General features: G+C 45.6%; 1 protein-coding gene across 1 annotated transcript in view; it reads left to right on the top strand.

Annotated features, from left to right (window-relative positions):
* LOC138491155 (uncharacterized) overlaps positions 1-27,376 on the top strand; it is a 181,109-nt gene that overhangs the window by 127,580 nt on the left and 26,153 nt on the right. The window contains exons 3-4 of the mRNA XM_069617513.1: positions 13,805-16,918; positions 27,018-27,103. Coding sequence (XP_069473614.1) covers positions 13,805-16,918; positions 27,018-27,103 — 3,200 coding nt within the window. The remainder of the gene's footprint in view (positions 1-13,804; positions 16,919-27,017; positions 27,104-27,376) is intronic.

The raw sequence follows: 27,376 nt of genomic DNA, 5'->3' as shown, positions 1-27,376 counted from the left end.
GATGGTAAGCAATGGTTTACAGCTCAATCCTGCAAAGACCCAAACACTCTTGCTAGGACTGCGACACATGCTCAGGGACCCCCGTTGGACGCCAATCCCCCCAAGTCTCTTTGGTCTCCCTACCTCATTTTCATCAAAGGTAAGAAACCCAGGAATAATCTAAGAGTCCAACCTCTCCTTTTCACCCCAGATCAATGAAGATTCCAGAGCATCCTTCTTTCATCTTCGGTGAGTCAGATGTATCCTGTCTTTTATTACCAAGGTTGAGCATCCCACAGTGGTCAGCATGCTCATTCATTCTTAACTCGATTATGCCTAGAAACACTTGTGCACAGGCGCGTTATAAATACCAAATCATATCATAGCAAAGCAGTATATGCGTCTATGCCCAATAACCTTACACTAAAACTACAAAAGATCCAAAACGTGGCAGTTCAGCTAATTTTTCAATTGTCTAAATCCTCTGCCGTGTGCCTCTGTTGGCTTGTACTCCACTGCCAAAAGATTACTTTTTAGTTACTATGCTTGGTTTTCAAATGTATATTTGAGTTGGCTCCCCCCCCTACCTCTGCTCTCTTTTAACATGGTACCAGCCAACCAGAAGACCTTGGTCAGAAAATGATGGCCTCCTGGCCACGTCGTGCTCACAGGGCCATTCCAGAGGGAGCAAACGCTTCTTTGTGGCAGGGCCCAGGCTGTGGAACAAACTCCCTGTCGATATTCGTACAGCAGGATCATTAGAGATGTTCTGCAAAAACTCAAAACACACCTCTTTGGTTGACCACTGATTCCCTATTTTCTGCCCGCCTCTGGCCTGGCATTTCTGTTTGGTTCCTTCTAAATTTTTGCTGGATAAATGGCTCATATCAAATCATAGCATGTCTCTGGAGGATAGCTCAGCGGCAAAGTGCTCGCCTTGGAAGCAAGATGACACGAAGCAACACAGGTTCGATCCCCGGGTCCGTGCTTAGAAACCTCTGGGTATTAAGCTCGTTATAAATAACCTATCATATCACATCATATTGAAAGTCTACTTCCACCTTCCACGAGGACACAAGAAAACATCCAAACAGAGCCGAGGATGCCTATTTTACCACTTAGAATAGTGGAGAGAGCAGCAATGCATGACTCAGCTACGAACATGGCACCAGACAAACACAGATGTACATAATCAACAAAGTAACACTGAAAACTCTGTCAAACATGCCAAGGCCACTGAAGCAATGCTAATCATTAAAGGGATGGGACAAGCTCTGCATTTCCGCCATACCACCTGCATACTCTGGAAAATTAGATGGTCCACCACATGGAGAAGTTTCCTTCTAGCACAAACCACAGCCACACATACCCAACAACAAGCAGCACCAGATCTACATGCTATCTGTGTATCGTGGGTCAGTCTGAAATCTGCATTAATCTAAATCCCCCAAGAGTCAATGCCTAAAATAATGAAACTGCAAGGTATATACCTGCATGGGTGCATCACCCACAGACTCCGCCGCAAACACATTGGGTTAAACCAGCATAATCAATGGAAAAACAGGACAAACTACAAGCCCCAGATGGAAAAGCATGTATGTCGCTGGCATGACAAAATATGGAGAGCATGGTGTGAACCTACAGTCCATAAGAACTATCACCACTCGAATCCTAGATACACCTGGCTCACCGCCACCTCCACACGTCATGGCTGTCTTCATCTCCACAGATTACAGCATCCAACACAAGTCTACAAAGGAAAGACTGGCAGGTGGCTCACAATCATTCACAAGACCTTGTGGGCATTTGCCCTCCAGGAACAAACCATAGACACATCTATACAGCTCCTCAACTGCCACTTTGAGCTCAGTCTGCCACATTACACCTGATTTACCAACCACCCCCAAACTAGCAAGGCCTTTCTCAATGAACTGACTTCATTATAGCAGCATTTGTCAACAACATCTCTGAGACCTCAACCTGCCAGGAAGCCAATCCAGCAAGAAACCGGAGTGACTCTTCTCAAACTGCTCAACACAGTAGATATCAAGCAACTCATTACTCAATCAAGACCCAACAAAGGCAATAGAGCCAACCTAGTATTCACCATCTCTCCAGCCATCTCCCCTCCACCTCTGGACTAGACAGAACATCAGCCATACCCATTCTTCCTCATCACACACTTCTGCAATATGACGGCCAGCCCAAACCATCCAACTCACATGGCGGTCAGCCCATACTAACCAACACACACCTCTGCTCCATCAAGAAATTCCTGTGGTAGAGACTGTGATGAAAATTCATAACCTTGGCCTCCATGTATGACCCCTCTGACAATGTCAACACTGAACTGAAAACACTCAACCACACCCAACTGAGACCACCAACACCCACGAAACACTGAAACTGCGACTTAACAAGCATAGGTCCACCACACTCTGGTACACACAAGACACATTTTACTGCAAGTGTGCTATTCGCAGACAAGAAAGTTTGTTTCGAAATTTCAAGTGACAAGGTCACATCATCACCCCGGGAAACCTCTGTTCAGCACATGTTCGCTATTCTATGTGGGAAAAACAGCCTGAACAATATAGGAAAGTATTATGGAGCATAGGTTGGATAACCACAAAGTTAATAGTGGGCACATTCTGATGGCAAATCACAATACATTCCCAGTTACGTTTTACAGTTCTGGATGTAGTACCCAAAATACCAAGAGGTACAAATAGACAATTGAAATTATCTAAAAAGTAAATGGAATGGATACACATTTTATCAAGCTTAAATCCAAAAGGCCTTAATCAGGAACCATTTTATGGATGTTTTCTGGATTTACTGGAATCTTAATAGGACATACTGAAATCTACCCTTACTGTATTTAATTGCATAACAGAATTGGCCTAACTGTGGTGACAGAGCATTCCCAAATCAGGGCTAAGTGCAGCAACTGGACACTGCTCTGCTAACTGGGAATAATGAAATCTGGCAGTGACAGTGCTTACTGAGCATGATGGAAACTGACAGTGCTACGTTAATTGAACATATGGCACAAAGCATTGCCGTAAGGACTGGGCTCAATGGAAAATGGCCTGCCAGTGCTAAATAGTTATATCATAATGTGGTCTTATTGTTCTAAGTGGGTGTAATAGAGAATAGGACTTGTAGTGTAAAGAGAAACACACTTCAGGCACAGTGACATAAGAGTAAGGATGTATTACTTCCATTAGGTCCTCATCAAGTTACATTGCAAGCAGCCCCAAACTACCATTTCATCAGTCTGCTTTCTCCTCTCAAATCATAACATCTCTCTCCAACAGCAGTACCCCCACTGTTCTTTTCCAGAATATAATGTGTTATGCTATACAATCCATTGGCTACAAATATATAAGGTTGTAGTGGCAGAACAACCTATTTACACATGTTTGTAATGAAAGAACAATGCCTTTACATATGTACACAATTACCTGATACAACATATTCCAACTATGCATTGTGGAATCTGTGCTCCTGTCTAACTGTTCATAAGTGTTTCTATCACAATTGTGCTACTGGACAGATTAGAACATGGCTCTGCTTTGGCAAGCAGCCAATATGGGGTCTGTCAAACCTGTGCTAAATGGGCATAATGATATTTTGCACTACACTGCTGTGCAAACTAGGCATAAGTGAAAGTCATCATCCTTTGCTAACTGGGCATGATAGGTGTGACAAAATGACTTATGCTCTGCAGGAGTATATGGATGAGTACTGACTAAACTGCCCACTCACCCCACACTTCTACAAACCAAAAGTGATCCCAATCATAGAGGTAAGACAGAGTATATGGATGAGTACTGACTAAACTGCCCACTCACCCCACACTTCTACAAACCAAAAGTGATCCCAATCATAGAGGTAAGACAGACACAGTTAAGAGCTATAACCACATCTCTTTCTGTTGTAATGTGGGCTGATGGAAGGCACACCTCTTAAGAGGGGTGTGATGCTGGAAATGCATCGGAGGGACAGTGCCTCCATATCCTTGTCCTTTACTGCTTTTCATCATGTGTTCTGTCGTGTTTTCCGCGCAGGAGTTCATGTGTGACTTCTGGCGGTGCAGCTCTCTTTCTTTTGGTTTGGTGAACGGACCCGTGGGATACCCTTATGGCACCCATGGGTGGGGGTACAACCCTGTGCCCCTAGTGTATGTTTTTGGGCACCTGTGGGTGGCCCACAGAGCAGGGTATGGGCTGGTGGCAGCTCCATGCTGAATTTGACAGGTGCGCGGAGTATCCTCCATTTTGGGATACCCCGGCCCTGCCATTGGGATCAGTTGATTCCTGTTGGAAAACAAGATGGCCCCGGTGGCCTCTTGCTTTCTATTACCCATTACCTTGTCCTGGGAAGCCCTGACTCTGTCCCTTCCCCCTAACTGGCTGTTGGATGGAAGTGCCATATATGGTGTTGTTGTGAAGGCCCAGTCAGGCTAGCTGGAGCCTTCCCGGTGATGTATGTTGTGGGTACCTCCTGTGGGTGGGACCTGGGTGAATAGAGTGTGTGACGAATATGCATTCTGTGTTGTGGGTGTCTAGTATCTGGTGGTTGACACAATGACTGAGACAACCCTGCCCAAAACCGGTATGAATGCAGCTTGGAGTGTTGAATGGCTCGGTACTTGTCCCAATACACATAACTTGTTATGAGTGTCTGGAGAGAAGTGAATGGCCTGAATACCTCGTGTGCCTGATTGGCTGCCTGCCTGCCTGCATGAATGCCCGTGGTCGTGATTGGATGCTTGAGTGTGACCCAGCGGAATGAATGGGAGATCAACAGTATATCTGGGGACCTCTCACTGCTAGGAATCGTGTTCAGAAGCTGAAGTCCACTACGACGAGTAACTGGATTAACTGACGCTTGACCTTGAAGCCCTGCTGGACGAGAAGAATTGCTGTTGCTCTCCTTCACAATCTGAAAGCTGCTGTGCCTCCAAGGACTGACCCAGAGAGGACCTGGTAAGGCGCCCTCTTCCCGAGCTACGAGGGACCATCGTGCACAGCTGATCTTTGCCAACGCTCCCTGGTAGACAGACCTTTGACGGGCTGCCGACCCGATACAGGGACTGCTGCGGAACTCCAAGGAGAAGCACCCGGACTGTTGTCCGCCACTGTCGACGACCGCCGTCGCCGACCGGAGCCGCCGTGCTCCCGTTTGCCTAAGAACTTCCATTGATCATCGGCCGCTCTCGTCTGCATCATCATCCGCTTGTCTCCCGCTGGAGAAGGCCCGACCGTCGACGCGGCGAGGAGTATCCACCGGTGGGTTTCCCGCCACCTACAGACCGCAGAGACGCCGACGACTCGACACCCTTGCTGGGCCACAGTTCTTCATCATCTCTTTGCGGTCCAGAACTATCGTCACCGAGGTGCCCCGCACGCCTCTTCCTTGCAGGACGCCAACGCTCTGTCGTCGACGAGCACCGCTGGGAACAAAGCTGCCACTTCCTTGCCGTAGTTCACCCTGTTCACCGTCGGACGTTCGACGACCCGTGACTCCCGCCTTAAAGGGAGGGCACTCACGAAGGGCCGTCGATTCCCCGACACCGAACGCCAAGTTCCCCGACACCTCTTGACGATCCGTGGCTCCCGCCTGAAAGGGAGGCATTCAAGAAGGATCGGTCGGTGCATCGTCGGAGAACTCTACTCCACCAGGTACATTGGGGGGGTAAAACCTTAACAGGAAGGAGTAAGACTATTGAACATATGGACTGGGCTTGTGCGATATATCTTTATTTACAGGTTGCCCAGGTGGGGGGATCTCCACACAGAACTGTGTCTAGGTAACGGGGCCAGCATTCTGCCTATTGTTTCAACCATCTTACGTTCCTGCCTATCTCTATTGCTGGTTTACTCGTTATTGATCTGTGTGACATTTTAACCGTACAGTTGATGCACTTTAATGAGATTTGATAACATTAGTGGTACCACTCTAGACGTGTATATATTTATCATTATTGACTTCCAAGTACAAAGTGCATTATTGTGATTGTGTATATACCTTTGAATATTAATTATATAAAGACTGTGTTTTCAGTAATACAGTGCGTGGACATTCCTTTGTGGGGGTTCGGGGACTACACTGTACTTAAGAACCAGCCCGCATCACCTCCTGAGAAGCTAGGCCTTGATTGCTCGTCCATTGCTACCACAATAGAGAATCTTGGCTGGGGTCCTCTGTGCCTCTCCTCTACCATATAGGGAGCGGAAGTACAGACACCCCCCACCGGTCTTTACACGGGGTGTCAATGTGATCCAGCTGCAACCCAAGCAGCAAAGGGCAACAGTTAAAAATAAAATGAATGTCCAATCAAGATTCTATAAAAATATATACAGACTTTAATCAAACCCACCAATGTAAAAATAACAATTAAAACACTATAAAGCACATATAATTTGCAAAAGATAGAACGATGCAGCATTCTAGGCAATGCAACAGGGGTGAAAAGGCAATCAGCAACCACAATTAAATGAAAAGGATATGTCTTGCAGTGGAAAAAGATGCACAAGAGTGTATTCAATCTCTAGGGACCCTACAAGTGGACCATGGGGACAGGGTCAGCTGAAAGTAACATAATCCAATGTTCATGGTTCGACGGCATTAAGATAAGCTTCGAGCAGTTGTGTTTGTGGTCCGATCAATGTTGAAGGTGTTGAGGTGATTTTATCCAGGCAGCGAGCCGGTGCAGAGTCAGATCGAGTGGGTGCTATGTGTGGTTCCGAAGTAGCATCGGATGGTGAAGGCCAAAGGGGTTGCCAGGAGTGGTTCGACAATCGAGAGGTTTCGAGATGCGTACTACTGGTTCGGATAGATATGTGACACGATTATGCAGCAATGCGAGTCAAGCTGTGATGCGAAGTCCTGGTGGTTCGTGCTGTGTCCAATGCAGTGATTCAGAGTTGAGTCCACAGTGCACTGGTGCTCGAGCACGGCAGGTGACAGGACTCTGCTGGAGTTTTACTGTGCTGAGCTGGTTTGATGAGGCAAGCACAGTGGTTCAAAGTCGAGTGCGTGCCAAAGGCAGCACTGGCTGTTCCCATTGGCTTGTTGAAGGGGGCTTGACAGTTGATTGAATGCGTTCAACAGCAAAAGCAGGGATCCTGGCTCTCGGGATGCTGTGAAACCCACTGCCTGGGTTTTAGGACAGGGGAATTCATTTCAGGTTCTGCTCTCCGAGATGAGGGAGGTTTTCAAGCAGAGTGGCAGGTCCTGCTCCTTAAAAAGAAAAGGAGGAATGGTCACACGGATTAATACACAATTAGATAAGATATAATCGACTCAGATTAGTGAAAAGGAGAATAGGTTCAGTCAGACATTGAATTATATATTCATATTTTATTAATATCAAAAGCTTACAATAGAATAAAAGTAATTCACACGATAACATCATAAAATGTATATGAACATAGAAAGTTCTAAAAATAGACCTTTGGTACACTGCTACGCGAAAAGTTTTCGCCGAGCATTGTACCAAAAGGTCTATTTTTAGAACTTTCTATGTTCATATACATTTTATGATGTTATCGTGTGAATTACTTTTATTCTATTGAAAGGTTTTGATATTAATAAAATATGAATATATAATTCAATGTCTGCCTGAGCCTATTCTCCCTTTCACTAATCTCAGTCGATTATATTTTAACTAATTGTGTATTAATCCGTGCGACCATCCCTCCTTACCTTTTTGAGGTCCTGCTCCTTAGCCAGAGTCACCACCTGATGTGCCCTGGAAGTGTGTAGAGGAGCCTGTCTCTACCTTGGAACACTCCTTCTTTGCCTCAATGGCTGAGGGTTTTGGAAAGGTCAAACTCTCCAAAAAGAGGTCCAAATGAATTCTTCCTCATGTCCTGGATGGTCCAAAGGTGAATTAAAGGAGTGGGAGACCCCCTTTCTTTTATAGAAAAATGTCTATAGGTGATTGGACAAAGCAAGCCTGAATTCAGGGGTCCAATCCATGTTCTTGTGATATGTAGGCTTTTCCTGCTTGCACCATACCCAAAGTGCTTTGTGTTAAAGGAAGAAAAGTAGACAGGAAGGAACGATAAGTACAGAGAGAAACTAGATTGTGGCATCTTTTCCAACTTGTGCTGAATTCCCTTTGGCCACCACCTTCTTGGACACATAGCATCAAGAGCCCTTTGGCATTCAACACCCTGTTGTGAGGCTGGTGATTTTGTATAGGGTATGCCCTTTGATTCCTATTTCACAGGACAACTCCTGCAGAGAGGCTGTCTTGCTAGAGAGATGTGCTATCTGACCTCACAAAAGATCGAAAGGGACAATTCCCACTGCCTCCTGCCCTGCTGGTTGCATCAGAGACAACCAGTCTGGGAGAATACACACAGACCTACATGGCTGGCCTGGCTCACAGTGTTGACATTTGTATGATACAGATTCAGGTATGGCTTTAATAATTATATTAAATACCAGCTGGCATACCCCATATCAGGCATGGCTTATGCTTAAAGATTATAACTGCCAGCGGGGTGGCGTTTTCTTATAAATATGTATTTTGGGAAGAGGGCTGAATATTATAATTGCAGCCCCTGTGCTAAAGAGACGTGGCTGTCACTGCAGCAATCGTGATGGCACCTGCGACATCTGAACCTTCTCTATACCACTGGAGAACAGGCGCTGCAGATGAAGATACTGATAAAGCAGGGCACAGCTGTACACTATGCTTTTGATGATGAATTTTCTGAAGATATTTACCCGACTCATTTTATTATTATGCATACAAAAAGCCAGGACTTCTTCACCCTAGCCAGATGGCAATCCTTCACAATTAAATCAAGCATTTCTGAGCTAACTGGCCACAACAGAATATGGCAATTCTCTGCTAACTGGGCCCAGCAGAATGTGGCATTACCAGGCTAATAGCATGGTAGGTCTCACAGTGCTATGATGACAGCCACATCCTGTAAAAGGGCATGTATAACTGCCCATTGGATGACAATGATGCTAGTATTGGCATGCAATAGCAATACCTGCCAATGGTTTGAAGGCCTGGGCTTTTGCAACAAAACCCACATATGGTTTGGGCATTTGAGCTTTTGATGGCAATTTCTGGTATATGATGTGAGTACCTGCCATATGCTGTGAGAATTTATTTATTTTTTATATTTTGCATTTATAAACCACACAAAACAGCCCAGGGGCATGATGGCGCTGTTACAAGAAAGGCTTACTTAGTTACACTTCATGACAGCCTGTCTGTGGTTCGTAGCAGATTATAGCATACCTGGTAAGACACTATAAGACAGTCCCCTGACTGCGTGCCCCCCCCTCCCATCCACCTCATTGGACAACTTAAAACCTCTTATCATAATTTTCCTACTATATGATAAAGTCCTTAGACGTCACTGTTCGATGTTTAAAACATTCAGATAAAATGTCAACATTAAATAAAATGATTATGTTTACATTGAATATATTAGGGAATTCGTTTTGTTTGATGTTTGCAATAGGGCAATGTCTGCCCTACTCCTAATACAAACTGTTATTAGCACTAGAGCAACCTTTGCCCCATTGCAATAATGCATTGATTGCATATGTTTTGTAGTAGGGCTGATTTGTCCCGAATGGTAATACGGTTCCATTTTGTAAGTGCACCGGGCAAAGGGGAACTGGTTGTGCTTCTTTACAGCAGCAGCAGCAGCACACTGACTGGGGGTGAGAGTGAGATCTCTGCTGCTCACTTAGCAGCTCAGTATCACACTGAATTTCACCAACATGTTGCTCAGTCATAATTGCGTCTAGTCAAAGGGCCTCATTACGATTTTTGGAGGTAGCCATGCCGCTATTAGCGCCATGGCTGCCTCCAAAATCGGGTCCGGGTTCCCTGAATGGGGAATTACCAGGCCATTCTGAGTTCGGAGGGCCCAGTAATTCCTCCTACTGGGAACCCGGGCCCGGGCCTGGACCTTCCCCATTCCCATTTGAGCCCCCATAGGGCTCAATGGGAATGGGCGTGGGAGCTAACAACGGCCCGATTACGACTGGCCCGTTGTTAGCTCCCTGGTCCCCTCGCGGGACCCGTTAACGATGCCTGGTTTTACCAGGCATTCTTACCGGGTCCCGTGAGGGGATTTCGTAATCAAGAGGAATGGGTTTAACAGGTCCGCTTCCATTAGCGGCACCCGTTAACCCATTCCGCCTGACTCGTAATGAGGCCCAAAGTGTCGTTCTAAGTAACACGGGGAGAGTTTGACATGCTAGGGTGAGGAGTGATGGGGAGTATAAGAACCCACAAAGGGGGATGAGAGTAAGAGAAAGAGAGTGATAATGCAATAAAAGAGAGAGAGAGTGGGTGGGGGAAACAGCAAACATAGGAAGAGAATGAAAGAGTGGAGTAGAGAAAGAAAGAAAGGAAGGAAGGGAAGAAGGAAGGAAGCAAGGAAGCAAGGAAGGAAGCAAGGAAGGAAGGAAGGAAGGAAGGAAGGAAGGAAGGAAGGAAGGAAGGAAGGAAGGAAGGGAGGGAGGGAGGGAGGGAGGGAAGCAATGGGAAACTAGAGGGACACACATACTGCACATGCTGTCTGGTTGTGAGACGAGTGCGCACTGTTCAAGCTTGCACTCGAGGAGAGTGTTGCTGACAGTGAGTGCTAGGCCTGTTCTGGGTTTGAGAAGGCACAACTTTCACTCCTGATACCCATGCTATACCTGCTCTGAGTTTGGGAAGCTTACGCATTAGTTCTCTTTCGGTACATTTTCTGCGTGCCTGTGTAGCTGCTTGCTCTGCTGCTCTCCTTGCTTTTCCTGTTTGTGAGTTACGCTGGCAGTGCTGCTTCTTGAGCTGTACCCGTCCTTTGTAGGGGAGGCTTGTGCTCCCGCCGCCTGAGCTGTACCTGTTCTGCCTGTTTAAATATTGAGGCGAAGCTGGCACTGCGGCTGCCTCCACCGTTGGCAGAGCTGCATGTGGGTGTCAGTACTGGAATATCATCAGTGCTGCTGGTCAGGTAGTGGCAGGGCATTTTAGTGGTATCAGTACTGGAATAGCAGGGCAAGCTGCTAGTCAGGATTAAGGTGCATTGATAGAGTTGTGTGTGGGTCTCAAGGCTGGAACAGCCATTGGTTGATGCCCATCAAAATGGAGGTATATCAACAGAGCGTTTTGGGGTCTGAGTACACGAATCATGAGTTCCCCATTGTCAGGCATAACGCAGAGCCCTTGTTTGAGAACCTGCACCCCTCATTGAGACCCTTCTGCCTTCACCCCGCTCCCAGTATAGTGTGTGAGGGGGCCTATGGGAAGCTCTTCTGATGCTCTGTTTCCCACCATCCAATTAACTTATCTGAAACTTCAGAGTACATTAACCCCTTAAGTGCCAAGGACGAGTAAGCTCACCCTTTTTGCATAGACTTGCATAATAGCCTGGCACTTCAGTCCTTGATGCAGGCGGGCAGTATGTCGTCTACAGGTGGCATGGCCATGTGCTCTTTCACTGCAGCTGCCCATGCTCCAAATATTGCAGGGCTGTCCCAGTGCTCTGCCCCTTCCAGCAACAGGGGGGTGGAAGCTGGAACTCAGAGCGGGCTTCATGCCCTAGCCTGTGGCAAATAGATGATCCCAGGGGTAGATCACCTGAAAGGGTAATGAGGCGATTTGCAGCCAGGGTGATGCCTCTTGAAAGCAGCCTGGGTGGAATCAGACACATGTCAGGTTCTGCGGGATACACTACAGCCAATTCCTAATGGCCTTTTAGAGGTGCTGGCTCGCCATGAGCTCCCTCAATGTCCCCATTGGGCCTTTGCTCTCAGATCCTCCATAGCGGGAGTTGCTCCCTATTGTGACTAGAAGGGGGGGCACAGATACATGTGTGCAAGAACCTTTAGAAGGACATGGCTGATACGTCAGTGGAAGTGCTCTAAAGGGAGAGTTCATTAACATCCCACCAGGACATTATAAAAAGATAATACAGCAACGTGTATAGCGAGAACATTTTCAAGGGTAGAATATTTATTGTCGTGGCCAGACTTGTTCAAATGGATGTGTTTTTACTGGTACTCTATTGACATAGTACAAGTATGCATATATTATAAGATTCAGTAAAAAAACGTTGTTAAAAGGACGTTATGGTTACAAGTAAAATCGAAAAACCCCTGAAATTCGCCAGTTATGGTAACTGCTAAGACTAACACCGAGGACATCAAAGATAACATCACAAATATCATTGATGACATCACTGTCTAGCCCCTTCTTTTTTGTTCACTGCCATGTCTAGGCCAGGTGGTTTTATTTACTGACAGTCATAAACTTAACTTTCAAAAGGTATTACATTTATAGATATTGCTATTCTCACATGTTCTTACACTACTTTCCTTAGAATTTAATCGCATCTTATGATGTACATATACAGAGGAAAGAGCAGGCCTGAAACACAGGAATCATTTTTGTGCGTGAATACAATCATGTAGATTATACACAGTTGCTAATAATACTGCCTCGTGTTTACTTACTTTACTCTCCATATATAAGACCCATATGTGTATGCATTGTAGTCTATTTATGTTGTGTGTGTATTAGTAGAAATATGTAGTAAGTGATGCATTATTAGCTACTTAGTACATGTTTCACAGTACGGAAAAGTCTGATACAGAACATTCACCGTTTTATTATATAACTTTGGACAATTACAAATATAGCACCTCTGTGGTGTATGTTGCAGCCAATACCTACATTTCTGTATGAGTAGGTTCCTGTACTAGAAAGAACACTGCAATGGAATGTTCTTTAGAACACTACAGTGCGTAATGAAGTATGTCGTTTATTACACATTTCCCTATAATCCCTGATACTTTTTTGCCAACATTACATTCACAACCCCTTGTATGAAAAGTAAATGAACATGTGATGTCATCAGTGATGCCATCAATGATATTTGTGATGTCATCTTTCATGTCCTCGGGGTTAGTCTTAGCAGTGCACAGTGGTGGCGTGAGTTATGGTTGCTTAGCTTACCATAACTGGCGAATTTCAGGGGTTTTTCAATTTTACTTGTAACCATAACGACCTTTTAACAACATTTTTTCATTGAATTTCATAGGTTTTTATTAGTGCAACTTAACCATAACGTCCCTTTAATGTTTTTTCAGTGAATTTCATGTGTTTTTACCAGAGTATGCACTTTTCCTACAATTTACTAATATCATACTTGCCAAATATAACAATATTTGTGTCCAATTTACAAAGTGTCACCTTAAAACTCTGCCATTTCCCACCTTCTAGAATCATGTTTAACACTTCTATACACTTTTTGCAACTATTTCAACTAGTTTTGCATCCATAGACGTCTACGAACATCTGACTTCATTGCGGACCTTCAGGACAGCGCCACATGACCATGTGCTGGCATGCAGCATGATGACGTGTCCGAGAACCTGTCCGCACTTCACGATAAGATGCCATGATGGTTGACTTGCTTCCTAAATTTAATAAAATATGGGCACCATTTGTCTACTGTATGTCTAAAAAGGAATTTCTCATGCCTAAACCCACTTTGCTGAAGCATTTCGCATTCTTTTGAAAATGAGGTGGGAGGAGGGAGGAGGCGTTGGTTGCACGTTGTTACCCTGATATATATACTCTGTTTGCTGTTGTTGTTGTGATTTTAAAGGCTCACAGTACCTATGACTGTTGGTGTTTTAAAATTAAGTTGTGGAAAAAAATAACCATGTCTATGTTACTTTTTACAAATGTCTGCCCCATTCCCTTTTCAGTGTCATGATATCTTCATGTTAACACAATTCAATGAATGACGTGTACATTTCTAATTTTCTCTCCTCCAAGCAATTACCACTCTGGCACACACAACAAGCGGCACAACTGCAGGACTAACACCCACACCGCCAATTGACATCTCTGCAGCAGCACCCACAGAAAGCACAACACCCAATACAAATGTCACAGGAGGCACGAGCACAACTGCAGGAGGACCCACAGGAGGACAAAGCGGGGGGAGTTTAAATAACGAAGCAACAAGCGTGGTGCCTCTCACACCGACTCAAGTCAAGGGCGGGCCCACAAGTCATGGCGTCACCATGAGTTCTGATACAAACAACAACACAAGGACAACAGCTGTGGTTGGAGGAGCCGCTGCTACAGCAACAAGCACAAACTCCACAAAGGTCAGCATGTTCCCTGACACAACGACGACAAGAAAGGAGGAATTTAGCACTGCAACACAAAAGCCATTAGCACGCAGCACAACCATAACAGGAAGCAGGCCAACAACTGAAGCGCAGAGCGACCTGGGAACCACTAGAAGCAGCTCTCTGCCCCCAGGGCTCCAAACAAGGATTGGGGTCACGACTGTGGTATCCCAAAGTAACTATGCAACGAGAGTAAGCCCTCACATTCCTGGCGGGAAAACATCCAGAGCAGCGGGTAGTACTGCTATGCGACAGAGCCAACAGACCCATTACAATACCCCAGGTACAACTGTGACAACTGTGGGAACCTTGGACACCAGTTCAGAAACTATCATAAGAAACCAAACTTCTGAACTTGATGGACCGGAGACCACAGAAGGAGCCGCGAGTCTCAGTAAACTGCAAAGCACTACAGCAACATCCGGCACCAACACTGTAGCAGAAAGTAGTTCAGACTACACCGTGAACATCGAGGCGTTCAACACGACAAGAGGCCTGCTCATTACGGGAGAACCGACCATCCCACCAGGACTTGGCCCACTCTTGACTTCTAAGAGCTCGACCTCAAACACACACATCACAGAAGGATTGCCAACCAGCAATAACTTAATACGCATAGGTACAGAACGTGTCACCAGTGCCGCACCAGCAACTGGCGCAGTTGGCCCTATGAATAGCACAATTTCTTTAAATATATCGGGAAGAACCTACGTCAATCCTACAGAACAGACTAGTTTAGAGAATGCTATATCGAGCAAAGCTTTAATAACCACAACTGCAAAACACATCACAAACACAGCGGCAGAGATTAACCCAAGCTCACTTGTGCCACTCTTGACTTCTGATAGTACACCCACAATTCCTTACAACACCGCAAAAGGCATGTCTACAAAACAAACCATGATAACCACTGCACAGCTGAGCAGCTCAGCAGGCCTTGTAACGGGAGAGACCTCTGAAGGCATAACTGCAAGAACCATCACCACCACTAACCCTCAACACATAATAACCAAAATTTTCCAGACCAACGGGGATCCTGAAATTGGAACTTCCATGGCCAAGATTACAACTTCCTTTGCACAGACTAGGCCGGATGTAAGAGATACTCCTGCGGATCCCTCAATGGCAAGTGAAAATATCACAAGTGCATTCACAGAGATGAGCTCAGAAAACACTGCCACATGCCAGACTTTTCAAAGCACAACCAGAAGACCAAACAATCCAACTGCCTTCACACAGATAGGTTCCAAAAACCCTGTCACCAGCAGGACTTTCCCATTCACAACCACTGGACCAAACAACCCAACTGCCTTGACACAGACAGGTTCAGAAAACCCTGACACCAGCAGGACTTTGCCAATCTCAATCACTGAACTAAACAACACAACTGCCTTCACACAGACAGGTTCAGAAAACCCTGTCACTAGCAGGACTTTCCCAATTTCAACCACTGAACCAAACAACCCAACTGCTTTCATACAGCCAGATTCAGAAAACCCTGTCACCAACAGGACTTTCACAATCACAACCACTGGACCAAACAACCCAACTGCCTTCACACAGACAGCTTCAGAAAACCCTGTCACCAGCAGGACTTTCCCAATCACAACTACGGGACCAAACAACCCAACTGCCTTCACACAGACAGGTTCAGAAAACCTTGTCACCAGCAGGACTTTCCCAATCACAACTACTGGACCAAACAACCCAACTTCCTTCACACAGACAGGTTCAGAAAACCCTGTCACCAGCAGGACTTTCACAATCACAACCACTGGACCAAACAATCCAACTGCCTTCACACAGACGGGTTCAGAAAACCCTGTCACCAGCAGGACTTTCCCAATCCCAACCACTGGACCAAACAACCCAACTGCCTTCACACAGGCGGGTTCAGAAAACCCTGTCACCAGCAGGACTTTCCCAATCACAACCACTGGACCAAACAACCCAACTGCCTTCACACAGACAGGTTCAGAAAACCCTGTCACCAGCCAGACTTTCCCAATCACAACCACTGGACCAAACAACCCAACTGCCTTCAAACAGACAGGCTCAGAAAACCCTGTCACCAGCAGGACTTTCCCAATCACAACCACTGGACCAAACAACCCAACTGCCTTCACACAGACAGATTCAGAAAACCCGGTCACCAGTAGGACTTTCCCAATCACAACCACTGGACCAAACAACCCAACTGCCTTCACACAGACAGGTTCAGAAACCCCTGTCACAAGCAGGACTTTCCCAATCACAACCACTGGATCAAACCACACAACTGCCTTCACACAGACAGGTTCAGAAAACCCTGTCACCAGCAGGACTTTCCCAATCACAACCACTGGACCAAACAACCCAACTGCCTTCACACAGACAGGTTCAGAAAACCCTGTCACAAGCAGGACTTTCCCAATCACAACTACTGGACCAAAAAACACAAGTGCCTTCATGCAGATGAGTTCCAAAAGCCTTGTGACTGTCGAGACTTTCCAAATCACAAGTGCAAAGGCAAAGAGCACAAATATCTTTAAGAAAATGAGCCCAGAAAACCAAGCGACCAGCAGGAAGGCCCAAAACCAGGGAGCTACCTCAACCTCAATAGGCTATGTGCCCATTGGCAACGCAACAGTTGAGACACGGAGTATAAACCCGATGACCCAGACCCAAAGCAGAGCAAGTACAGGAAATGATAAGGACCCTACCAGCCGCAACTCAACTGGCAAAACCTCAAATGCCGCAGACCCAGGCGCAGGTAAAGACACTTTTCTTTTCAGAGCAGTAATGGGCGGGTAAAAACATAAACTGGAAGTGGGTCAAAATGTAGTCCAATAAAACCGGGGGTAAAATATCAGTACGCTAAAGGGCACAATTGGCGTGGGGTGTTAATCACCCAGAAAGGCACCCGGTAGCAACTGTGTTTGTGGCCTACTCAGTGGGATTCTGATACTTTTATGGTTGGGCTGGTAATAAGACATGTGAATCCTTATGGATCTGGGTTCCGGTCCCTTTTTTCCACCCGATCAGAAGGCCGGGCAGCTTGTATGTCAATGTTGGCCGACCTTACAATGAATCCTTCTGGACTCCTCCAACTTCCTGCAAGCATTAGTCTGGATTCGGCCCTCTCGGCTCACATCATTGTAATCCATGGGCGGAGGCGCTTTTCTTGTACGTTGCTTGGAAACCTGTGGAGTGGATTGTATGCTTTGTTCCCCACTCTGTCAAGGTAATACAGGCAAAATGGCACGGATGGTAAAAAAGCCACAGAGAGAGACTCTCTGTCTCCTTTGGACGATCTGTGTCATTTTGTGCCTTATTTAAAATAAAACTGGTTGTGATGCAATATGCCCTTTTCAGATGTGTATATGTCTTGGTTCAGGTAGACATTGGTGAATTTGGTGGAATGTACATAACCATTCTGATTATTCCACTTCAGGTTCAGGGGCTATCATATGCTGTACTCTTCCGAGAACCTTAACCCATCCACTGCGAGGTCTGGAATCCATCTACTCAGCATTATCTTTATACATCATGGGTCCATGCATGACCACCCATGGGTATGACCTCTCTCATATCCCATGGACACTCAGCACGTCCCACAATTCTGACAAGGTCCCAGGCACTAGAATGGACTCTGATGCTAACCAAGGTCCTTTCTATGCTCTCCAGACCTGATCAAATCCCCAACCAAGCACACAGAGCAGGCAGGAGGTGACAGCATAGGGGCATCAACTGGACAGGGTAGAAGTTACATAAAACAGTGTGACAAACTGGAGCATCACCTCTGGGAAATGTGAGTAAAGCTTACATATATGCATAGTGAGTCGTCAACATGTCCACATTATATAGATCCTATACACACAATTCTCTGAGGATATCTGTGCACCAGGAACTACACATACACACATCCTTCCGTATCGTGAGACCCGACTTCCTCGCTCAGCCCTTCCTTTTCTAAATTTCAGCAAAATGTGGGGAGAAGAAGCATTAACTCCTGAAAGAGTCCTTGGACCCTAAAATAAGGACAGCCATTTTATCCCCAAGTTCTAAAGCAAAGTCTGTTCGAATGATTATGTATGGTTCATGGTTACAAACACTTTATTGTCAGGATGAGTAATTATGTAAAACGAACTAAATACCTGGCACAGTGTCCTTTAGGTAATTAGTGATTCAGACACACAAACCTTTTATCACAGAAATGTTTGTCTGATATTTGTCAAATATTAAGATCTGTGGTCATTCATGTGTCCCCAAAATGCTCTTTGATTTTATACAAAGCAGCCAGGAACCCTTAGTGGTGCTATGTATCCTCTTTACCTTTCCAATGGGGTATTTTGAAAGAGTACAATAGGAAATAATGTATATGGTCATTTTAGGTTTTCAAAATGTGCTTTGCTCAAAAAGACAAGAGCATTATTTTTATTATGACAACAAAATATGAAGGACAAGGTCATTACAAATTAATATTGTACAATTTAAAAAACGCCAGTTTACAATAATGTCACCCTTTTTGGATAGCCACTTTTGTATCTTATGCATGTGATTGTATCTTTCAAAATGTCCACCCTTCTTCGAAAGGGTCAAGCTCAGACAAAAACCAATGTTCGCGTTCTTCTATGAGCACCAAGACAATGCTTACTTTTGCGTGGTGGCCACTGATTGGTGGCTAGTGCTCTGAAACTCTCACAATTGTTACAATATGCGCAAACATAATGAACAATAAACAAAGAAAGTTGTAGCCTAGTTCTCTGGTCCTTTCCAAGATCAGTCAGAACTCCAGGATCCACTGCAGTGCCTGACTGCCTCCTCCTCACATCTCCCCATATAGACAATGCGCCCCGCGTGGGATAGGGTCCGTCCTGCAGGACACATGCAATGCATGCCTCCATGTTGCTGCTGTGTCCCCACCTCCAGGAGGCCTCCGTCGCTGGTGCACTCATTCTTCATTTAACCTTGAAAAAACCTAGCATATCTCCTCCACCCTTTCGAATTCAAATGACATTGGTGAGCATTTCAAGTAATGCCATTTCTGCCAAACACATGGTAGAACATCCTAGGTGCAAACCCCCCTCTACACTACTGAATTGTAGTTCTATTTTTATGTTGGAAGAAAACGGCCAACATACAGCCTACTTTTATGTTGGTGGCACCAGGTTTTGATTTTGAAAATCGGGTCACCTTACATATACAGGGTGCCTGGCCCACCTTTCCACTTCCACGATCCGTACGCACCATGCCTGAAGATCGTCTGTCTATTCTCCCTTGTCTCCACCCCTAATTGCACTGGTAAAACTGCAGAATGGCCGTCAGGCCTATTTGATGTATCCCAAACTGTTAAATGTATTTTTACGCACTTATCTGCTTGTGCAGAGTATTATTGTCTCAGAATTTCAAGTGCTCTGAGCGACTGTTGTTTTTCCCCATGTTCACACCCTCCTTGAGCGCTTTGAAACACTTGCCTGTGTATAGGTGCTTTATAAATAAACAATACCATACCATACCATTTCCAAAAGTTAGTGAGGCTCCCTTTTTTACATCCCACACCACAATTACTAAAATAAAATTAGACTCAATGGACAGTAAAAGCCCCACACCCCTTATGAACTCCCACCTTCCCTCACATTCCAGGATGTCTTCAGGGAGAGGGAAGGGATAACTCAGGAAGGCTCTTGCACTAAAACACTGACAGAGTGAGATGAAGCGATTACCACAGTTAGAGAGAGAGAGAGAGGTACAATAAGAGAGAGACAGAGAGAGAGGGAGAGAGAGAGAGAGAGAGAGAGAGAGAGAAGTAGAATAAGAAAGAGAGAGAAGAGAGAGAGTATAGATAGTTTTACTTGTGTTGGAAAAAATTGGAAGGTTGTTGATGGTTTGCCGCTTCTTGTGAATAGTGCATGTGCTGTCCTTGATGGAAAAAGACTTGCTTGTCGTAGCAGTGGAACATTCAAACCATTAGAGATTTGCAGAATCACTGTATTCAGTGACAGGGAGCTGAGGGCAATTGTAAAGGGTTATTTATAACGCACTTAATACCCAGAGGTTTCTAAGTGCGGACCCGGGGATCGAACCTGTGTTGCTCTGTGTCGTCTTGCTTCCTAGGCGAGCACGTTGCCCCTGAGCTATCCGCCTGAGGGTGAGCTGGCTCTTCCAGGACAGGCCTCACATTTCATGTCTTCTATTTATGGACAGATTAATCATGAGCTTTATTCCTATTTTCTTCAGTACGATTCCTTCTGTTTGTGCTGGATCTGTTAAAGCCCTCCAGTGCTTTTGTCTCTCAACATCGCTTCTGCCACAAGAGTGATCTAGGAATTCAATGCTATCTAAGCGCAAACCAAATATGTTCTAATGCATTTACAGTGCCTTACAGGTCCACTTCCATGTGTGTTCTACATCTGAACACTGATTGCCTTCACTTCATGTATCCTCCACACACTGTTTTATGTCTTTCCTACATCCAATCATCCATTTCTTCTTGTGATCATTTGTGGATCCCACCGAGGCATTGCTCGTGTCATTGATTTTTAAACTAAGCATTATCTGTGTATGCCACGGCTTGATATCCCATTATATCCCATATGTCTTCCAGCCTCTGGGTGGTCCTCTGGGATTGTGGCCTCCAGAGTTGGACCAAGTTCCTTAGGGGGGACTCTAACGAGTGATATGAATGGGGCTAACACAGCCTTAGTTTCCCTGAGGGGCATACATCCTCCTTCGTCCCACAACATTGCTCCTAGTCCCTGAAATGCTTTGCCTCGCATTTTCAAAACCTGAAGATAATTAGATGTTCCAATCCTATGAGCCGCAATTTGTCCCATTATAGGTAACAAGAAACATCAGAAATGGAATGGACTTTCTGATTTCATCAAACTCCAGTGTTTGGTTCATGCCATGGTCCTTGAAATCAGCTAGAGTGAAGCCTAGGGAAGTTCAGTTTCATTGGAGACCATTAGTGGGGATAGACTGACATATTTGTGATTGGAGCATTGGGGTATGTTTACAAAACACTATCAATGCCACAGTGTGTTTAAACATGGATACAAACAATCTTCGACTTGAAGCTAGCTCTTTTGAGTTAATCAATCTACTTTGTAATAAAAAGGCACATTTTCCTTTGAATAATGCATGCTAAGTGCCCCATTGACAAAGACATTTTCCTGGAGCAAAGACTTGATTTTTGATCTAATTGGCATACCCATAATGCATTGCCCATTTTGAACTAGAGGTAAACATAATGTGATGGCTACTGGGTGCTGAACTGTGTGTGAAGTAGCTGAAATGGTTAATTCTGATCTGTATATAGCCTACCAATGAATATTGAATGAATTTATGGCAGAAAAGATGGGCAGAAAGTACCAAGTGAAGAGAACACCAAGGCACGATTACAGAATCCAGCCACTATTCCCAGATGAATTTGATTGGAAAGATAGATGGACCAGGAAGCAGGACATGATGCTAAACAGAGATGTAACTGCACATTGCATGGACAGTTTGGATGCTGCAGAGACGGTAAAACAGTGGAGCATTATACTATGACCACTGAACGTTATGGGGTCCAAAGAACTACAGTCCCCCAGGCTTTGATTGACCTAGGGGTAAAGTGACAACTGTAATTGAGGCATTATGGACGGAGGACAAAAAAGGGCATGGCACAAAATAAGGCCCTGCTAATTACCTTGGAGAAAGCCGAAGCAGATGGCATATAGAACAATGGGCACATGAGGGGGCGCGCACATCTTCAAGTCTGATGGGAAGATCTTCATGAAGCGCTGATAATAAGAAGAGCTCCAGTTTTTAGTTGGATTGTATTTACCCATTCAGATACCATTCACCTCTGCCCGCCACAATTATTATAGTGATGTGGTTGGCAACCTGTCGAGATCTGTAACACAATGGCAAACACACAGCCACTGTGAACAACAATGCACATGAAATGTGCATATATCATATGTTCAAACAAAACTCTCTTAGCAGCACTCAAGCAGTTGTGTTTATGTAAATTACGGCGTGGCATGTGTGGTGCTTGTGTCAGTACTGTAATGGCTTGGCAGGCGAAGAACGGTGGTCTGGAGGGTTGCCCAGAGCAATGCCAGAGGTTAAGATTCATTCTAAACCTTCCAGCCACCACCTCTTTGTTTTCGCTTTGTCACCCCGAGTGGGACGGGTATGCCCAGACGTGGGTCCCATGCCTGCTGGGCCTAGAGACCCAAGCTACTTCTCACTGATGAGGCCCAACAAGGCTGAAACATGTCTGGGGATGCTTGTGGTCTTGTGCTGAAGGGATGTGACCTTGCAGTTCGGGCTGGACTGCCCCTTTTGGGGTGGGACAAAGCCTGATTTGCATATGGTCTTTCCCCTTCTGTAATGGCTTGGCAGGCAAAGAACGGTGGTCTGGAGGGTTGCCGAGAGCAATGCCAGAGGTTAAGATTCATTCTAAACCTTCCAGCCACGACCTCTTTGTTTTCACTCATATCAGTACACTAACCTTAGGTATGCAACCAGCAGCACACTTACAAAAAGACAATGCATCTCATTACGACCCTGGTGGCCGCGGTATGAATGGTGCCGGCACCATTCATTCCGGGCCGCCACATTACGAATTTGCTCGTGGGTGGCGGTATGCACGTCTGGTCTGGCCAGACGTGCATACCGCCACCCGCGAGCAGACCAGGATGCTAACAACGGACCCGTCATTAACGGGTCCGTTGTTAGCATCCTCCCCATTCCCATTGAGCCCTATGGGTGCCCAAAAGGGAATAGGGACGTACAGGGTCCGGGTCACGAAAATGGGAATTACCAGGCCCGCAAAAGTCAGAATGGCACGGTAATTCCCTTTTTTCGGGACCAGGACCCGCACTGAGTTTGGAGGTAGCCATGCCGGTAATGAAGGCATGGCTATTTCCAAACTCGTAATGAGGCCCAATATCCTTGATTGCTGAGGTTGGGCAAATGTAGGGAAGTTTGGTATGTTGCATTAAAGAACCAAATTCTATTGTTTAGGCTGACTAGAGTATAACTAATGCGTTGTGTACGATCTACAGCAGGTGTCTGCAACGTTTGGTTCATCAGATGTTTTGGACTGAAATCATAGTCAACAGTGAGGGACGATGAGGGTCATAGTCCAACACATCCGGAAAGCCACGGGTCACAAGCCTCTGATCTACTGCATCAGATTCCTTGCTAAGGATATTCTCCTACATCCTATTTGTGGTCAAAGCTCAACGACCTATTATTGTGAGACTCTGAAATGTTCAGCCAGTCGAATGTATGAAAACGAACACGTAAACAGTACCACTATTGCAGCCTCTGGTAACCATCATGTTCAATCATCTGATATGTAGCATAGCATAGCATTCTATGCTATCACATCTCCGTTCTCCACTCTCCGTACCTCTCTACGACAACCCCACAGCCACTTCTCCCTCACCCCCTCACCTCATCCGCTCCTTCAGCACCAGGTGCTACTCGTACGCAGACAACACCCAGTTGCTGATCCGTCTAGATCTAGATCAGGCCAAGGTGTCTGCGTGCCTGCATAAGTGCCTGACCGCCGTTGGAGCATTGATGGGTCAGAACTGGCTGAAGCTGAACAGGGACAAAACTGAGGTGCTGGTGGTGCCCCCCCCCCCCCTGGCACTTAGTTTGGATTTCTTCTTTCTGGCCCTCTTCTCTGTGTCCTCTTCCGGTACCTAATTGGGAACTTTATTCCTTTTCTGACATTTCTTACCAATCTATGGGTCAGGGTTTGGTCTTTTCTCCTTGCACCTTAAATTGATTACCACACTTATGAAGATCTATTTACCTGTTTTTTTACCACTCAATCTAGGAGTACAGTGTACATAATTTGGGATGTTACATTGTTTGTAACCATGAACCAACCATGAACCACAAATACTTATTGGGAAAGCCCCAGGACCTGGATGTGAGGTTAGCAACGTGCTTGGCTGTGACATCTGTCATGACAATGGGGTCTGTGTGCCCTTTTGCTCCTCTTTCTGCAGACAGTGTTCCTTTGCATACGGCCGGTGCACAGCTGGGGCCTTCTTACAATACTGTGCACCAGTACAAGTGTAATGTTGCACTGTATTAGCAGAAGGGCAACAATTACATAGTTAAAACAAGTATTCTTCCAATTAATGTTTGCACCTGTGCAAAGCTCACCCCAGTGCTAACACTATTTTCAACATTTGTGTAGTGCAGATCATTGTCTTTATGAAGGGCAATTCTGCATCGAGTGTCTCCACACCTGGGCAGGAGTTTAGCTCTGCTGAGCAAATAGGGCGCTTAAAAGAGAGTAACCGCCTTTGCTGTGCTCTGTTGCTGTGCTCTCCGCCTAGGGTCATCAAGAATTGCTCAGCTAACCCTAACCGAAGCCTGTGACAGGCCTGGCCAGTATGGGTGAAGGAGTCCCTTTCCCTAGACTGGGCACAGTATTACCCCAATGCAAATACATGGGGGGCCAGCATCATGTAATGATGAACATAGGGCTCCTGGTTTACTGTGCTATACTGCTCATGTGGGTACTGGGGTTCCATTGGCGTGTGTCCTCTCTCCAGTGCACACATATGTAGCGCAGCATCTCTTCTGAGACACTTTAGTGTTTGTACTACCAATGAATGTGCTTGCAATGAGCAGCAAGCATACTGCACATAAACAGCACAGGCCAATCAGTATCACTTCTTAAAACAGCTTAGCGTGCAGTGTGCCAGACCTGTGGGGGCCCCAGCAGGGTTTAGCATGAATAGAGTTGGTGGGAGGGGGCTGCCCCCTTGCAATGTTTGTTGTCTTGGCCACCATCTTCTCCTTGGCGTTCCATATCCCCTTCCCAGGGGTCTGTTTCATCTCATGGCTGTCTAGGTTCTGCTTAGAGATGTATGTCGTTGAAGGACTCTCTGCCTTTTCCTCAGGGCCTGATCCCTGCACCTCAGTGCTGTCTCTCTGTGCAGTGCATTCTTTCTTCTCTCCTCCTCCTCCGTGCTTTCTTTCTTCCCAAAGCTCCTCATCTTCTGCTAGGTTATTCCTACCCTCCCAGTTCTTTCTCTTCTCTTTGCTGCATGCCCCCTCTCCCTTTGTTCTCTTTATTCTTCGCTGCGTGGTCTCTATTCTCAGCACTCTCATGCACTCTCGATCAACATTGTGACTTCTTGCTGGTCGTACCATAACGAAGTTTGAAACCTCAATAACAAAATTAATTCATTTTTTTCACTAACATTTTCTAACTCAGATCTTTCGTGGATACATCACAAAAGACTTATTTGTGCCTTATTTTAAATTTGGTGCTATCTTGGCGTAAAATCTGCCGAGATACCACCAAACGAAATTACCGTCACTTGGTCTGGTAGTATTAGCGCTGGATTACAAGTGGCAGTGTTAATCCCTATTTAATTGGACTCCATAGGACTCCATGGAGCATTTCGGCAGATTTACCATAGCAGTAATTCTGCTGAAATCGGGTGGAAAGTTGGCAGATTGGTGCATCCTTAAACTTTCTGCTCAACTCATAGTTGCGGTAATGCAGCATTACAGTATACTGTAATACGGCCACTTTTAACCTGCACCGCCCCAACTCAAAATGAGGCCCTTTCTCTAATAACAGAGCCCATTCGGGACTTCTATAATAAGCAGGTTCACAATTTATGAAACAGAACTAACCATCAGGAATGTGGGGTTTTCCATCCCAGGCTGTCCAATTTCATTTCACATGTTCTGCATGAAAGATTACTGCATGCTTCCATGAAGCCAACATAGACAATGTCCACATGTTCTGTCATGACCAACCAGGCCGAAACACGTGTCTGGGGTTGCTGTTGGTACTCTTGTTCAGAAGAGAATTGCCAGGTATTTCGGTGCTGGGCTGCCCTTGTGCAGGACAAAGACTGATGTGTAGTGGAAATTTCTTTTCTGTGGATGGATGGTGAGCTAAAGACTCTGGTTGAGACTCTAACCCGGGACATAGGCCGGTAGTAGAGAAACTCCCAGAACCCCCCTTGTTTGTGTCATAATCCCTTACCTTGATCCATATGGTTTAAAAAAATCCCTTTCGTTTTGTTCACCATGATAGTCCCTTTAGGGAATCATGATGCTGCCACTCACGCCAAGTGTTGTTTCTCAACCACTCTGATTATTACAATTGTTCTGAGGTGTTCACGGCTCCCCAGACAGTGCCTATGTACATCCTGAGAAAAGGAGTGATAGCTATGTGCACCAGGGGCTCCTTGCGCAGAAGGGAATAGTGTACACTTTTTTAATCAGAGAAGTGTGTCATGCACATTGCATAAGTTCACTCTCCCATAAAAGAAAAACAAAGATGGCCGCTGCCGTAGTAAATAGAAAATTGTGTAAGTCTCTTTTCTATTTTGATCGTGGTCCAGCACGGATGTCAAGGAAGCAAGGCCGCCAGAAAGGGAGGCTCCGGGCTAGCAGATAAGTCTGTAAAGCATGGAGGGAGTGACAGGAGGGCAGGATTTCGTGGGGATGTGGAGGGATGTGAACAGAAGATCAAGGGAGGGGACATGTCGGGCTGAGGCAAAAATAAATTGTGATATCTGGTAAAAGGGCACAGATGTCTGTGAAAATGCAGCTGGGCACTGGCAGTTTGCGCCTACGTTTACAGTCACTTGATTAGCTAAGCACCCTTCCCTGGGTGCCAGTGTTCTTCCCATTCAGCCCCCTGAGACGAAAAGATTAATTAATAAAAAGAATTCCGTTATTTGGAAAAGCACAATGGTGATGATTGGTTTCAAACCTAGATTGTGTTTAGAAGAAATCCAAAGGGATTCTGGGAAAGCAGATGTGTCTGACGTGATTGTCTGATGGCAGCTTTGTACTATCTAATGACCTCTAATTTTCCACAGGTAAAGCACGCCTGTTTGTATCCTTGGGCATATCCACTAGTCTCAATCCTGCGGACACTGCAGTCAGAGAGAAGATTATACAGGAGGTAAGTAGTACTTTGCCTCCCACGTTCTTTCAATAGTAGAGCAACATGTTCTGCAGCTCTAATTCCCTTGCATTGAGTTGTAGGTTTTGAAGTGCACAAATCTTTCAAACTATATGATGTGATCAAAGTCCTGCTGGCGATCTGTGAGCCTGCCTTATATCAAGGAACCGCATGGCAAATAGAGCGTCTTCGAGACATCTGTGCAGCTGAACACAGAGGAAAACAGACCTCTCTGCATAAGAAGAACAGGAGATAAAAAGTATCATTCAGAGT

The sequence above is a fragment of the Ambystoma mexicanum genome, chromosome 10, assembly GCF_040938575.1.
Source record: "Ambystoma mexicanum isolate Mex_15411 chromosome 10, UKY_AmexF1_1, whole genome shotgun sequence".
NCBI lineage: Eukaryota > Metazoa > Chordata > Amphibia > Caudata > Ambystomatidae > Ambystoma > Ambystoma mexicanum.
This window is presented reverse-complemented; position numbering and strand designations above follow the sequence as displayed.